Here is a 16,484-nt window from a genome sequence, read left to right as displayed (position 1 = left end):
CACAGTGTCAGGGGTGCAATTCATATATAAATATAGTTCAGTTTAGTTCAGTTGCCCAGTCATGTCCGACTCTTTGTAACCCCGTGAACCGCAGCACGCCAGGCCTCCCTGTCCATCACCAACTCCCAGAATCCACCCAAACCCATGTCCATTGAGTCGATGATGCCGTCCAACCATCTCATCCTCTGTCGTCCCCTTCTCCTCCTGCCCTCAGTCTTTCCCAGCATCAGGGTCTTTTCCAGTGAGTCAGCTCTTCACATCAGGTGGCCAAAGTATTGGCGTTCAGCTTCAACATTAATCCTTCCAATGAACTCCCAGGACTGATCCCCTTTAGGGTGGACTGGTTGGAATTCCTTGCAGCCAAAGGGACTCTCGAGAGTCTTTTCCAACACCACAGTACAAAAGCATCAATTCTTCGCCTCTCAGCTTTCTTTATAGTCCAACTCTCACATCCATACATGACTACTGGAAAAACCATAGCCTTGTCTAGATGACCTTTGTTAGCAAAGTGATGTCTCTGCTTTTTAATATTGCTGTGTAGGTTGATCATAACTTTTCTTCCAAGGAGTAAGTGTCTTAATTTCTAATGAGAAAATCAGCATAAGCTTATAGAAATTTGAAAAACATAGGGAAGTATAAAGAAAACAGGAAAAAATCAGCCCTAAGGATTAGTGAACTTTGACAAATTAAAAATCAGGGTAGTATTTTGAACAGAAAGCTTCCATATTTCACTGTGCAATCTTTAGATGTCTCACAGATGGCCAGCAGGCACATGTAAAGATGCTCCTAATTACTAATTATTAGAGAAATGCAAATCAAAACTATGAGGTACTGCCTCACATTGATCAGAGTCTTCATCATTAAAAAGGCTACAAATTGTAAATCCTGGAGGGAATGTGGAGGAAAGGGAGCCCTCTTACATTGTTGGTGGGAATGTAAATTGGTGCAGCCACTATGGAAAACAGTATGGAGGTTCTTCAAATAACTAAAATTGGAGTTACCATATAATCAAGCAGTTCCATTCCTGGGCATATACAGAGACAAAACTCTTAATTCAAAAAGATACATGCTTCCCTGTGTTCATAGCAGCACTATTTACCAAGCGAAGACATGTAATGAACCTAAATGTTACTGACAGATGACTGAATGAAGAAGATGGTGTGTGTGTGTGTGTACATATATATGTGTGTGTGTACACACAGAAAATTACCAACCATTAAAAAGAATGAGATAATGCAGCAACATGGGTGGACCTAGAGATTGTCATACTAAACAAAGTCAGGAAGAGAAAGACTAACACCATATGATATCATACATGCGAAATCTAAAATATGGCACAAATTGATGTATCTGTGAAACAGAAGCGCACTCACAGACACAGAGAACAGACTTGGGGTTGCCAAGGGGCAGGGAAGTGAGGGAGGGAAGTATTGGGAGTAGGAATAAGCAGATGCAAACTACGACATGAGCTTCCCTGGTGGCTCAGACGGTAGAGCGTCTGCCTGCAATGCAGGAGACCCGGGTTTGATCCCTGGGTCAGGAAGATCCCCTGAAGAAGGAAATGGCAACCCACTCCAGTACTCTTGCCTGGAAAATTCCACGGATGGAGGAGCCTGGTGGGCTACAGTCAGTGGGGTTGCAAAGAGTCAGATACAACTGAGCGACTTCACTTCAAACTACGATATATAGGAGGGATAGACACCAAGGCTCTACTGTATAGCACAGGGAACTAGATTCAGTATACTATGATAGAGGTTTACCATAGTATATTGAAAATCTAGTATTTTGTTGAAATAGCATGTAACAGAGTATATGAAATAGTATGTATTTAGTATATGAAGCAGTATATATTATAGTATATTGAAAATCTAGTATGAACAAAATCATAGTACTGTGTTCAGAATCGTGATAAAGGTTTATCATAGTATATTGATTTAGTTCCCTGTGCTATTCAGTAGAACCTTGTCTATCCATCCTGAGAATAGTAGTTTGCATCTGCTAGTTCCAGATTCCCAATACTTCCCTCCCTCACTTCTCTGCCCCTTGGCAACCACAAGTCTGTTCTCTGTGTCTGTGAGCATGCTTCCTTGGTGGCTCAGCTGGTAAAGAATCCGCCTGCATTGTGGGAGACCTGGGTTCAATCCCCGGGTTGGAAAGATTCCCTGGAGAAGGGAATGGCTACCCACTCCAGTATTCTGGCCTGGAGAATTCCATGGACTGTGTAGTCTGTGGGGTTGCAAAGAGTTGGACATAACTGAGCGACTTTCACTGAGGTTTCACATGATAAACCATTATGGAAAAGAATATGAAAAGAATAGATAGATATAGATGAGTCACTTTGCTGTATAGCAGAAATTAACACTGGAAATCAACTATACTTCAATAAGAGGTTTTCCTGATGGCACAGTGGTAAAGAATCTGCCTGCCAGTGCAGGAGATGCAAGATAAATGTATTTGATCCCCAGGTCAGGAAGATCCCTTGGAGTAGGAACTGGCAACCCACTCCAGTATTCTTGCCTGGAAAATTCCATGGACAGAGGAGCCTGGCGGGCTACAGTCCATGGGGTTGCAAAGAGTCAGACATGACCGAGCACACACACATACTTCAATAAAATTAAAAAAATCCTAAATATCTTTTTAATCTCTAGTTTAGATTTTCTCAATCTTGGTACTATTGACTTTTTGGTCAAGATAAATTGTTTGTTGGGGGAGCTGTCCTGTATATTGCAAGATGGTAATTGTATTCTTCATCTCTACTTATTAGATGTCAGTAGCACCCAGTTGTGACAACCAGAAATGTCTCCAGATATTGCCAGATGTTCCCTAGGGTGCAAAATTGCTCCTGATTGAGAGCCACTGCTGTAGTTAAAGAGTATGATACTTCAGTAGAAGGTAGACTGTAGGAAGTTGGTAAGTTTAACATGGGGACTTCACACATAAGTTGAATGAACAGGCAGAGAGACTTTATTTGAACAAGCAGCAGCCATGGCATTTTAACTGAGAAGTTCTGAGTCTGAGTTTGGATGTTGTCTCCCACACCCTCCCCTCCTCAGCTTGAGAGGCCAATATCCTAGCTTGACTCCAGTCTTAAGGGTAGTGAGTGCCAGCTCACTGGAAGGGATAAACAACTTTTTATTTGGGATTCTTGTCTAAATATATTAAGACTTTTTCAAGAACAAGCAACTTATTTGGAATTGTTTACAGAACTACTTGATGGTTCTGAGAAAAAATATCCTACATGGGGCTACTTATATCTTCTTTGTTTTCCTCCCATGATATGACCTCAGATAACTAAGAAAACTTTTTTCTGGCTTTCAGTTGAGGTGAGTTAATTGATTTACTTCATGGGCTTATTTCCTTCCTTAAAGGAGTCTTCACTGAAGACCTTACCCATTTTGGAGTGGCCGCATAGGCTAGGATGAATTTAATTTACAATCTGAGACAATCTATTTACTAGGTGAGAAACTTGGTCTCAGCTTGCGGTTTGCTTTTAAAGTATTTTTTAATAAATGAAGTTTTAAGAAATTGTCGCAAAGCACACATAAAATTTGCTTCTTTAATCATTTAAAAGTACAGTGCAGTGGCATCAGTGGCATTCACCATGTTGTGCAACCATCACTGTCATCTGTTTTCAAAACTTTTTTAGCATCCCAAACAAATTATCTTAACCAGTAAATATAAACTCTCCATTTCCCCTCACCTCTAGCCCCTGGTATCCTCTATTCTATTGGTTTGGCCAAAAAGTTCCTCTGGTTTTTACATTTTTCATTTTCTCCGAGAACTTTATTAGACAGCGTATTCACTGTTTTGTTCTACTACCTTCTGCCATTTTTCAGGCAACTTCATAATTTCATCTTCCCAAAACTTTTTATCTTTTTGAGCAAAGAACTGTTCCAGGTACCTTTTACAGTCTTCCAGGGAATTGAAATTTTTTCCATTGAGAAACTTCTGTAAAGACCAAAATAAATAGAAATCCAAAGGTGCAATGCCTGGTGAATATGGTGGATGATTCAGAGCTTCTCAGCCAAGACATGACAGTTTTTGCCTGGTCATCAAAGAAACATACAGTCTTGCTTTATCCTGATGGAAGATTATGCATTTTCTAGTAATTAATTCTGGAGACTTTTCATCATGTGCTGCCTTTATTTGGTCTAACTGGGAGCAGTACTTGTTGGAATTCATCATTTGGTTTTCCAGAAGGAGCTTATAAATAGAGGACTCGCTTCCAGTTCCACCATACAACATATCACCTTCTTTGGATGAAGACTAGCCTTTGGTTTGGTAGTTGGTGGTTGATAGCGCTTGCCCCACGATATCTTCCATTCCACGTTATTGTACAGTATCCACTTTTTGTTGATTGTCATATTCGTTTTGGGAATTCCCTGGTGGCTCAGAAGTTAAAGCATCTGCCTGCAATGTGGGAGACCTGGGTTCAATCCCTGGGTTGGGAAGATTCCCCTGGAGAAGGAGATGGCAACCCATTCATTTTAAAAATATTCATTTTTAAAAGTATTCATTTTAAAAATGTAAAAGTTTCTATTATGTTTAAGTAGAGAATCACAAATGGAAATATAGTCAAGGTTTTTTTCACTTAACTTATGGGGAACCCAAGCATCAAAGTGATTAACATAACCAAGTTGCTGCAAATGATTTTCATTGCTTGACATGGATATTTTGAGTGTGTCAGCTATCTCCTACATGGTAAAAATATGGTTGTTCTCAATGTCTTGATTTGATCACTATCAACTTCAATTGGTATACCCAACTGAGCATCATCTATCGAGAAATCTACAGCATGAAACTTTGCAAACCATTTTGACACGTTTGATTTAGTCATAGCATCTTCTACATATGCTGCACAAACCTTTTTTTTTTTTTGCGTTTTAGTTGTGTTTTTACCTTTCTTAAAATAATAAAGCATAATATGCCAAAAATGTTGGCTTTCTTCTTCCATCTTTAGTATTAAAGTGGCTACAGAAAAATTGACCAATTTTGATAAATTTTAAAAAAATGCATGCTGATATGACAGTTGTCACAGTAGAATCTAACAAAATTGTTTTGAATGACGTTAAAGACAACTGAGTGCAGCTAGAGCCATCATACAGAAGAAAACCAAATGAACTTTTCAAGCCAACCCAATACTGTGTCTGTGAATTTGCATATTCTCAATATTGCATTCATATATGCAGAATTATGCAACATTTATCCTGTTGTTTCTGACTTATTTCACTTAGCATATTTTCAAGGTTCATCTGTGTTATAGCATGTTGAATAGATTTCATTACTTTTTAAGGCTAAATGATACTCTGTTGTTTGTACATACAGTAAATATTTTGTATATCCAGTTATCTGTTGATGGACTTAAGAGTTGTTTCTGCCTTTTCACTATTGTCAGTATCACTGCCATGAATGTTGATGTATAAATAAATACGTTTGAGTACCTACGTTTTTTTTGTTTTTTCTAGGACTTCAGCTTTTTATTGAATATGTTACATAAGAGATATAGTCAAAAAGCTCATGTTGTCGTTGGACTCCCCTTGTTCTTTTTTATTTGCCTTCCACTTCTTAACTGGAGAGCAATGATGGAGGGGCAGGACTTCCTGGTAGGGCAGATCCATCAGCCCCCACATTGCAGATGAGGCTTCCATGTTGACAAGGCTGGAGCCTTTGCAAACTGGCCCTTCCAGAAGTGTTCAGCATTTCTGTTAGCTGTTTTAATGAGAACATTGATCTAGCCTCTGTGACTGAATGTCCCCTCATTGTGGTGTAGGGTGAGGCCAGTAGATGAAGATGAACGTGCCCAATTAGTGGCTGACTGCCCACCTCACTGCTATTCAGGGCCTCATCGCAATGTGGCTTTAACTTCCTTGGAATCATTTTGGCACCACTGTAGAAAGGGGCTCCCTGATTTCAGCTCTTTCGGGTATATAGTCTGAAGTGGAATTGCTGGCTCCACTTGATGACGTAATTTTATTTGATGTTTTTGAGGAATAGTGTTAACTTTTCATTTAAAAGGTAGTATATACATCTTTTATTTTTCCCCAATGATAGTAAAATCTATAAATTTTAAGTGCCCAGTTTTTGAATTTTGACAAATAACATGTAGTCATCACCTGCTGCTGCTGCTAAGTCGCTTCAGTCGTGTCCGACTCTGTGTGACCGCATAGACAGCAGCCCACCAGGCTCCCCCGTCCCTGGGATTCTCCAGGCAAGAACACTGGAGTGGGTCGCCATTTCCTTCTCCAGTGCATGGAAGTGAAAAGTGAAAGGGAAGTCGCTCAGTCGTCGCTCAGTCCGACTCTTAGCGACCCCATGGACTGCAGCCCACCAGGCCCCTCCGTCCATGGGATTTGCCAGGCGAGAGTACTGGAGTGGGTCGCCATTTCCTTCTCCAGTGCATGGAAGTGAAAAGTGAAAGGGAAGTCGCTCAGTCGTCGCTCAGTCCGACTCTTAGTGACCCCATGGACTGCAGCCTACCAGGCCCCTCCGTCCATGGGATTCTCCAGGCGAGAGTGCTAGAGTGGGGCACCAGTGTAGGACGAGTTAAATATTTTTATCACCCAGAAAGTTTCTTCCAGCCCCTTCCCAATCAGTCCTTCCTTCAGTTCCCTAGAGGGAACCATTGTTCTGATTTCCGTCCCTGAAAGTAAATTTTGTCTGTCTGTGCTTGAACTTCTTGTCATGAAGTCATATAGCAGTGCATCTTTTGATGATCAATTTTTTTTTTTTTTAACAGCTTGGTTACAGCTCAAGAGTTTTATTTGGCAAGCAAAGGATAGTACACCCTCGAGGTGTGAGAGTGGGCCGACTCCAAAGGAGAGGCCTCAATCTGTCTTGCTTTGTCTTTTTATTCATTTTGTCTTCTCCCTGCTGAGCCTGCTCTATGCAAATTGGGCTAGCCAAGAAGTGGGTGTGTTTGTTTCACCTGAAGTTCTCACTCTGGTCCATGGATTTTCTTTTGTTCCATTGTTCCATTTTCAGAGGCTTTTCGCTTTCTTTGTCTTTTAGCCACTGCCATTTTTGACTCCTTTTTTGATCAGAAGTTTTAATTTTGATGAGGGTGATTTATTAATTTTTTTCCTTTATAGTTAATGCTTTTTGTGTCTTGTCTAGGAGGTTATGACCCTTACCCTCAGACTGAGTTGTGTGCCCCCACCTCTTCTACATTGATATTGCAGAAATTAATGTTTTTGGTTGTGGGGGTGTTTAATTTGATTCTTGACACTTTTATTAACATATGCCATATATACAGAAAAGTACATGTTATAATTATATAGCTTAATACATTTTTACAAAGTGAACATATCCATGTACTCACCATCTTTTTTTCAAACATAAAACGAATGTATGTATTTATTTTTAATTCATTATTTTATTTTTGGCTGCACTGGATCTTCATTGCTTTGTGCAGGCTTTCTCTGGTTGAGGGGAGCTGTTCTTCCTTGTGGTGTGTGGGCTTCTCATTGCAATGATTTCTCTTATTGGGGAGCTCCGGCTCTAGGGTGAGCGGGCTCAATAGTTAGAGCACACAGACTTAGTTGCTCCACCGCATGTGGAATTTTCCTGGACTAGGGCTCGAATCTGTGTCCTCTGTATTGCCAGGCGGATTCTTATCCACTGTGCCACCAAGGAAGTCCTTGTACTCACCATCTTGATTAAATTATAGAACATCATCAACATCTTAGAGGCCTCCCTCATACCTCCTACCAGTCATTAACTACTCCTTTCAAAGATGGTCACTTAGGTATTTAACTTCTACCTTGTAGACAGGGTTTTACCTACTTGTGAACTTGATAAAAGTGGATGGAATCATTCAGTGCATAGGTTTCAGTATCTGACTTCCTTGCTCAAAATTATCTTTGTGGTATTCATGTATCTTGTTCCATGCAATAATGGCTGTTTTTTTCCATTATAACATAGTATTGCATTATGGGGTGATACCCCAGTTTATTCATTTTACTTGGAATGAACATTTGGGATACTTTCATTTTGAGATGTTATGCATAATGCCATCCTTAAAGGGTATGTTTTTTTGGGTACACTTATGTAGCAGGATTTGTACTTATGTACACTTAGTAGCAGGATTGCTGGGTCACTGGGAAGGATGTACTTAAGTTCAGTAGATATGAGCAAAGTTTCCAAATACATTTAATATAATCCCCTTTGTGTATGTGTACACTTTCCCATATGCTTAATTATGCATAGAGATTCCTTAGAAAATAACAGTTTCTAGCGAGGAGGGGGGATGGACAGAGTCTTTAATATTCTCTCTGTCCTTTCAGTTTTATTTTTACTATATGTATGTATGGTTGTTTTAACTTTTTTTTAATTGAAAATCTTGCTACCATAATATGTCAAAAGTCCTGTTCTGCTTTTTTTTGATAATAGGAAAACTTTGATATCATTATTAATGTTGTGTTGCTAAGTTACTCATTTAACTACACCAAGTTTCATCCCAATTATAAAGGACTTTCCAGTTTTAAAATGTATAAAATTGGAAAGTTCTTTACAGTTGGGACAGAAACTTGGTGTGGTTAAATGAGTAATTTGGAGGCCTCGATATAGCCCTGCCTCTTCCATTAATAAGCTCTTGAATATAGGCAAATCACTTAACCTCTGGAATCTTAATTTCCTCATTTGTGAATAGTCCCAAAATTGTATGACTCACTAGGCTCATGGGAATATTCAATGGAATAACAAGGAGAAAACACTTTGTGCTATATATATATATAAATTAATGTTCATATTATTGTAGATATAAGTAAACCATATAAATATATAAAATATCATATATAAATATGGGGAATTAAGTTTTGATTTTAGAAAGTAAGATAGTTTAAAATAATCTAGGGTGTGTAGTAAGGGCCTCCTCAGTGGTGCAGTGGTCAAGAATCCACGCGCATTGCAGCAGATGCAGATTCGATCCCTGGATTGGGAGGATCCCATGGAGGAGGAAATGGCAAGCCATTCCAGTATTGCCTGTAAAATTCCATGGACAGAGGAGCCTGGAGGTTTATAGTCCATGGGATCAAAAAGATTCGGACACGGCTCAGCACACATGCACACAGGGTATGTAGTAAAACCATAATCTGTTATATGAATTTTTCCTTTCTTCCTCATCCCATTTTAAGTTCATGAGAGGCAAACCTGTTGGAAAGGTAGTAGTTGAATATTTTTTTATAAAGCTATCTTCTAGCACGTATCCTCAGGTGACTGCTGAGTCAGTCTAGTTTCTGCCTCCTTCATCATCGTTTATATTCCTGAGCAGAGGTGGCATTTCTGCTGATCCTGGAGCTGTTTGCCCTCAGATCCTCCATTCCTCACCCTTCCCTTCTCTGCTGAGTATTGTGAGGAGCAGACCCTTCCGGGCTTCATTCCTTCCTAGGCTCTGGTGTCAGCACAGTTTCTGGCTGGATTAGCAAGTGAGGGGAACTGGCAGGAGATTGGAAGGTGGGAGGAAGGAGAAGACAGGGCTTTCCCTTCTTTCTCTCTGCTTTGGGAAGTTGGAGGAGTAGCGTTGTTTCTGAAGCGTCTCTTGTTGCTTCTGCCAGTCAGGCCATATGCTTTGAGCTTCTTCCAGGTAACCTCAGCCTTAGGTACCGGTAGCAATACATTCCCTATGTTTTTCCCTCAGTCCAGAGGTGGCAGTGACTTGCTCCCATGCTAACCTCTGATTTGCATCACTCTTCCCTATTGGTTCTCATTTCTTCCCTCACCTGTTCGCAGCATTGAAGCCCTTTTGTTTTAAATCCTCAAGTAGTTTCTGTTTCCTCATTAGACTCTGTCTGATACAGAGCTCAAATTGATATCACAAAAATGTCTTCCATATTTCAGGATTTGTTATTTCTTTTGATATCCCCAGTAATATACTGAGGTAGAAAAGTATTATAGTTCCTATTTTAACATGAGGAAATTAACTTGTTGAATAACCACTTGCAGATTTTTCATAATTTTCCCCAGTGAAAATTATGGGGGGAAAAATGGAGGCCCAGATACTTAAATTACTTGCTCTAAGTCCCACAGAAGTCCGTTACTGATTGAAGATTGGACTTCTACATGTAAAAATCCTATGTGCTACGTGTCTTCTCCTTAATGAGATCTGTTACCAAAGAAGCGTTCATTTATAATGTACTTACAAAAGCCTTAGTCATTGTAGAAAATTTTTTAATTAAAAATTCAAAGCACAGTAATTTTCTGCTCATTATCCCAGATGCTGGGAAAGATCGAGGGCAGAAGGAGCAGGGGGCAACAGAGGATGAAATGGTTGGATAGCATCATCAACTCGATGTACATGAGTTTGAGCAAACTCCCAAGAGATAGTGAAGGACAGGGAATCCTGGTATGCTGCTGTCCATGGGGTCGAAAAGAGTCGGACACGACTTAGTGACTAAACAACAACATTTGTATATCCAGGATGCTATTCACTACCATTATCAATTTAATGTAAAGTTTTGAATTTTGGTTATTTTTATGAGAATAAAAATACGATAGGGCAAATTGCAGGGAAGAATTTTTGTGATGTCATGTTTGTTTGGTTATGGAATTGTTTGAGATGTGTCTGGTGCATTCTTAAGAGGAGGAAAGAAAGAGCCGTCACAAAAGAGTGGAATGGGAACAGGAGAAGAGAAGGGTAAGGGAGTATTGTTGCCAGGTCACCAGCCTTCCGCTGCCACTGCCTTGGTGATGGTGGAGAGCCATGTGGGAGATAAGGATGTGAATCAGGTCTTTTTACAGTCAGGCTTTACCTTGTCTTGATAAAAAATGGGAGGGGGCAGTGTGCTGAGTGAGATCTTTTTTACAAACAGCTGAAAGACTTGCTGTGTCATTATCAGCTGGTTACCTGACCTCCATGGTAATATAGACTCCTAAATTTAGTGTAGCATGGGAGATGACTACCTTGCTCTGCTATAAAATACAGGAGGAGGCTCTACTTTGCACTTAAGTGTCTTACTGTTTTTAGGATCTATCAAGTAGGTAAATCTAATACTTGCTAAAGCATATATGAACCAGTATCCCTGTTTGTAGGGGGAATTTGACTGAGCAATGATCTGGAGTACAAGAAATTCAGCTTACACATTTACAGGTAAAATTCTAACTAAATTCAGGATTCATAGGGATTTCTATGGTATCTAGAATTTCCTCATCTTCAAAACTGACTAATGATAATGATGATAAAAATAACATCAACAGCTAGCACTTCTTTAGGGCTTACTGTGTACCAGACAGTACTCGAATCTCTATATTTATTGTCATTCAGTCCTCACAACTCTGTGGGGATATTTTATCCCCTGATCCTTCTATTTAAGTTTGAGGAAAATGTCACAAATAATAGGTATCTTATTATCATCTGTCCCTTCTGCTAGCACTCTCTTACCAGCCCCCAGCTCTGCCCTGATTACAAGCTCCCTGGAAGCTTATAATCAGTTTTGTTCACTTTTGTATCCTCATTGCCTAGAACAGTGCCTGGCATGTGGTTGGTACTCAGTGAATATTTGCTGAATGAATGAGTTTTTTATAGATGAGGAAACTAAGTTTTCCAAGATTACACAGTAATAGGACAATATGTGGTACTATAATGATTTGTACAGTCTTTGGTGAACTTAGAGTTCTTTTAACTTTTAAACAATATCATCAAGAGTGTGAAATGACTGTTAGGCACTTGAATTTGGTGGTGCTTTCCCTTCTTCTAATTCCTACTCCATTTCATGAGCCTCTGGGCCCTTGAGATAGCTTACAAATTGAACTTTTCTTTTCTCCCATTCTTCACCCATGGAACATAAAAAATAGTTCATCTTTTATTATAAGATTTTAATAATATTGTGCTTGTGTGCTAAGTCGTTTCAGTCATGTCCAACTCTTTGCGAACCTTTGGACTGTAGCCTACCAGAGTCCTCTGTCCATGGCATTCTCCAGGTAAGAATACTGGAGTGGGTTGCCATGCCCTTCTCCAGGGGATCTTCCCAACCCAGGGATTGACCCTGCATCTCTTATGTCTCCTGCATTGGCAGGCAGGTTCTTTATCATTAGCGCTACCCAGGAAGTCCAAGATTTTAATAATAAGAAAGATTCAAATTTGCATTTTATAATTTTCATTAGGCTATAGAAGCAGTGATAGTGATATTATAAACTCAAAGGATTCAGTGTCTCCTTTCCTTTAGAAAAGGGGTAGGTAACAGTGAGGTAGGTCATACAGTTGAGACTTGCTTTAAGATTGCATGCATACCCACTCAAATCTGCCTTTAAGCTTGATGATTTGTGTGGTCTTTTGTAGGAAGTTTAACTTTGGAAATGGTTAGTTAGGCAGAACAGGAATGGATAATATCTGATGATTGTTGGGGCTCAGGGGAAGAGAAGGAAGGAAAAAAAAGTCTTTGAAGAGTCTCACATAAGCCCTGCTGACTAGAAGAAGGGTGGTCCCAGTCAGAGAATGTGGGTAATTGGAAGATGAAGAGTTACGTTGCTTAACATTTAATCTTTTTTCTTTCTTCTTATTTATAAAATTATATCCATATTTCTGTCACAATTTCACTTTATAAACTCCATTGTTATTTCCTGTTGGAAAAGAAAAAAGCATTCTTAATTGTGGCTCAGCTGGTAAAGAATCTGCCTGCAGTGTGGGAGACCTGGGTTCGATCCCTGGGTTGGGAAGATCCCTTGGAGAAGGAAAAGGCTACCCACTCCAGTGTTCTGGCCTGGAGAATTCCATGGACTGTATGGTCCATGGGGTCACAAAGAGTCAGATGTGACTGAATGACTTTCACTTTCAATGTTAATTCTGGGTCACAGTAAGCTTTTTTTCCTTCCCATCATATTAATATTATACACATGTAAGTCTTGGGTTTTTTGTTGTTATATTGCCTAAGGTTTTGGAACAGAGTGATTACAAATCATTTCCCTTTCTTCCCCTGGTGTGCCCTTTCTTTTACAGTTTGAAAAATAAGGGAACACCAGAACTTCCCCGGTGGTCCAGTGGTTCACTCTGCACTGCAGGGGGCACAGGGTTCATCCTTAGTCTTGGAACTAAGATCCCATATGTGGTGTGGTGCGGCCAAAAAGAGAAAAGTGACCATTAAAATAATCAGGGAATACCTCAATCATGTATTAAAATGCATAAAAAATAACAAATACCCATGTGCTTACAGGCCAGATTTAATAAATAAAAACATTTAGCTGTATATATTTTAGAGCTTTTAATTTTTTTGATAGCTAAAGCATCAAAGAGTTTAATTCTCCTTTTTATTGATTTCTAATTCATTCTTCCTTCTTCATTGAGGTCTCCACTGTTCTGAGGTTGGTGTGAATAACTGTCTTCCTTTTTACCATAGAAAAGTTAACTTCTTAATGAATTTTTACCTATATTTTAATTGAATTCAAAGGAATAGTAACTCATAGTTTCTCTGTCGTGAATCATTTTCAGTGTCTGAAATGTTTTTCTCCTTGTTGACTTCTCATTACTGGGCAACAGTATAATGTTTCACATTTGAGCTATTGCTAAGACTGTGTTTAGCTATTTTTGGTCCTCTGATCTGTATGTGATATTAACTATGTTATATATATTTTGTTAGTAACACTCCTGAAATATCTTTTGGAAAGTCATTTTATTCACCTTCCAAAACCCGGGAGAGAGAAAGGAAAAGAGGGAAAGAATGATTCTGTTTTTCCCTTCAGGCAAGTTATCAGTTGAGAAACTGATATTATGAACCACACAAACTGTACAGGAATATATATTAAATTTGTACCAGTAGGACAGGTATCTCTTAATGTAATAATCCACACATTTTTAATACACTTTGGTTAAAAATGGTCAGCAGCATGAAGAATTTAACATGATATTACAGTCTCCTTTTGGTTAGTTTAGACATGAGGACAATGCTCAAGGAGAAAACCTAACAATGACTGTTTGTTTGTTTTGTCAAAATATGCAACCCAGCTTCGGAGTTTCCTATTTTGGAGAAGCAGAACTGGTTGATACATCTCTATTATATCCAGAAGGATTATGAAGCATGCAAGGTGAGAGGCTGTGGTGATAGAGAACATGAGAGGCAGGCTTTGATTAAGCATGTGTGTCTGTCACTCAGTTTGTATGGCAGGTAATAACCCATTATTTTAATAATGTGTGAAATCTTGTTTCTTCACATTTTGTGTATCAGTTAGCTTTTGCTGTGATAATGCTGCTTAACAAACAACCTCAAAATGTCAGTGGCCTTATTTATTACTCCTAGGCCTTCAGATTGGCTCTAGGTTGGTGGGGTCTAACCACAGTCTGTGGATCAGGTTCCAGTGTGCTCCATGTGTCTTCTCATTTCAAGACCAGGCTGAAGGAGCCACTGCTCTCTGGGACTTGTTGGTCTTATGGTAGAGAGCATATATTCAAATCAGCATAGTGTTTACCTTTTTGATCTCTGGATAGGTGAAAAATGGTGTTTCACTTGTATTTCATAATTCTTGTGGTGAGCTTGATCCTTTGTACATTTTAAAACCATGTGTATTTTCTTTTCTCTAAACTGTATCTTTGGTGACAGTATACATGTTGCATACTTTCTGGTAGAGAATAGTATCATCATGCAAAATATATCCTTGGTATTGTCTTTTTTTGGCATTCAGAGCTTTGTAATGCTTTTAAGGTTGTGGTTTTTGTACCTGTCCCATTTGTACCCACAGCAGTGCAAAGAACTAGCAATGTTTTGTTCCAGTATGGATTCGGAAAGATTTTTTCCTTCTGTGATACTATCCTTATTTCCCCTTTCTTTTACTGACCACTTCTTCTGTTTCCTTTCTTTCGGCTTCTCTTCCTTTGCTTGTTTCTTAAGAATTAGGGCTGTCCCTGTGTACTGTCCTTGACTTTCTCTGCTTGTTCTGCACACTTCTTCCTGATTGCTGGATCAGTCTGATGCATACTGAATGCTTCACAGACATTTCAAATTCAACTTTTCTGTAGCCAAATTTACCTGCTTCCTTCCATACCTATTGCTTCTCCTTTTTCCCTGGTCTCTTGATTCCTTACATATACTCCTTGTCCATGTCTTGTTGTTCAGTTGCCCAGTCATGTCTGACTCTTTGTGATCCTGTGGATTGCGACATGCCAGCCTTCTCTGTCCATCACTATCTCCCAAAGTTTGCTCAAGTTCATGTCCATTGCATCGGTGATGCCATCCAGTCATCCCATCCTCCGACGCCCTCTTCTCCCTCCACCCTCAGTCCTTCCCAGCATCAGGGACCTCTCCCGTGTGTTGGCTGTTCGCATTAGATGACCAAAATACTGGAGTCTCAGCCTCAGCGTCTGTCCTTCCAGTGAATATTCAGAGCTGATTTCCCTTAAGATTGACTGGTTTGATTTTGCTGTCCAAGGGACTCTCAGGAGTCCTCTCCAGCACGACAGCGTGAAGGCATCAACTCTTTGGCGCTCTGCCTTCTTTACGGTCCACCTCTCATAACTGTATGTGACCACTGGGAAGACCACAGCCTTGACTGCTTGGGCCTTTGTCGGCAGAGCAGTGTCTCTGCTTTTCAACACAGTGTTTAGGTTTGTCATAGCTTTCCTGCCAAGAAGCAAATGTCCTCTGATTTCGTGGTTGCAGTCACCATCCACAGTGATCTTAGAGCCCTAGAAGAGGAAATCTGTCACTATTTCCACCTTTCCCCACCTGCATCTGCCAGAAAGTAAAGGGGCTGGATGCCATGATCTTAATTTTTTCAATATTTAGTTTTAAGCCGGCTCTTCCACTCTCCCCCTTCACCCTCATCAAGAGGCCTTCCAGTTCCCCCTCTCTCTCTGCCATCCGGGTGGTACCGTTTGCATATCTGAGGTTTTTGATGTTTCTCCCACCTATCTTGATTCCAGCTTGTAACTTGTCCAGCCTGGCATTTCTCATGATGTGCTCAACGTATAGATCAAACAAGGTGACAGCAGACAGGTGTCCATGTCTTCCTTTACTTAAAAACACTTGAAGACATGTAACCACTACTCAGAAGTATTGTTTGTTTTTCAGGCTGTTATCAAAGAACAGCTTCAGGAGACTCACGGGTTATGTGAATATGCTATCTACGTCCAAGGTGAGACATATATTTCTTCTCTTCTTGCTAGAGAAATGCACACTCTGCCTAGATTCTGGAAAAAGAACAACTTATGAAATACTTAAATTCAAGTAAATGTTCCACAAATCTCTTGCTTAGTATTACTGTTTTTTTGAAATCAGAATGTAATTACTGTGCTGGATTTGACCTCAGAAGTGACTAGTTCTGTTAAAAAGCTTGCTACTGTCCTTCACCCCTATTCTAGTTTCTGGCTAGTGTTTTTCAGAATTGTTGTTAGGGTTGCTGCCTCCTGCAGCAGTGTTGGGCCCAGAAGAGGCTTTTCAAGAATTCTTTGTAGTCAAGCTAGAAGAGGTGAGAAAAAGCTTGAGGGTTTTTTGTACGGGAGTCAGGATGAAGGGAAGAAGCCTAGAGGTATACAGGACAAAGCAGAGAATAAATGGAAGTCATCA

General features: G+C 39.8%; 1 protein-coding gene across 5 annotated transcripts in view; it reads left to right on the top strand.

Annotated features, from left to right (window-relative positions):
* Positions 1–16,484, top strand: part of BBS4 (Bardet-Biedl syndrome 4) — a 46,837-nt gene that overhangs the window by 11,647 nt on the left and 18,706 nt on the right. For 3 of the 5 annotated variants that reach the window (XM_005685183.3, XM_005685187.3, XM_005685184.3), the window contains 2 exons: positions 13,931–14,010; positions 15,990–16,053. In XM_005685183.3, the coding sequence (XP_005685240.2) occupies positions 13,931–14,010; positions 15,990–16,053 (144 nt within the window). Of the gene's footprint in view, positions 1–11,025; positions 11,084–13,930; positions 14,011–15,989; positions 16,054–16,484 lie in introns of those variants that run through there. The other 2 variants (XM_018054677.1, XM_018054676.1) reach the window with 2 other exon arrangements.

Source organism: Capra hircus, chromosome 10 (genome assembly GCF_001704415.2).
Source record: "Capra hircus breed San Clemente chromosome 10, ASM170441v1, whole genome shotgun sequence".
Taxonomy (NCBI): domain Eukaryota; kingdom Metazoa; phylum Chordata; class Mammalia; order Artiodactyla; family Bovidae; genus Capra; species Capra hircus.
The sequence above is the reverse complement of the archived record's forward strand: the minus strand, read 5'-3'. Positions and strand labels throughout refer to the sequence as shown.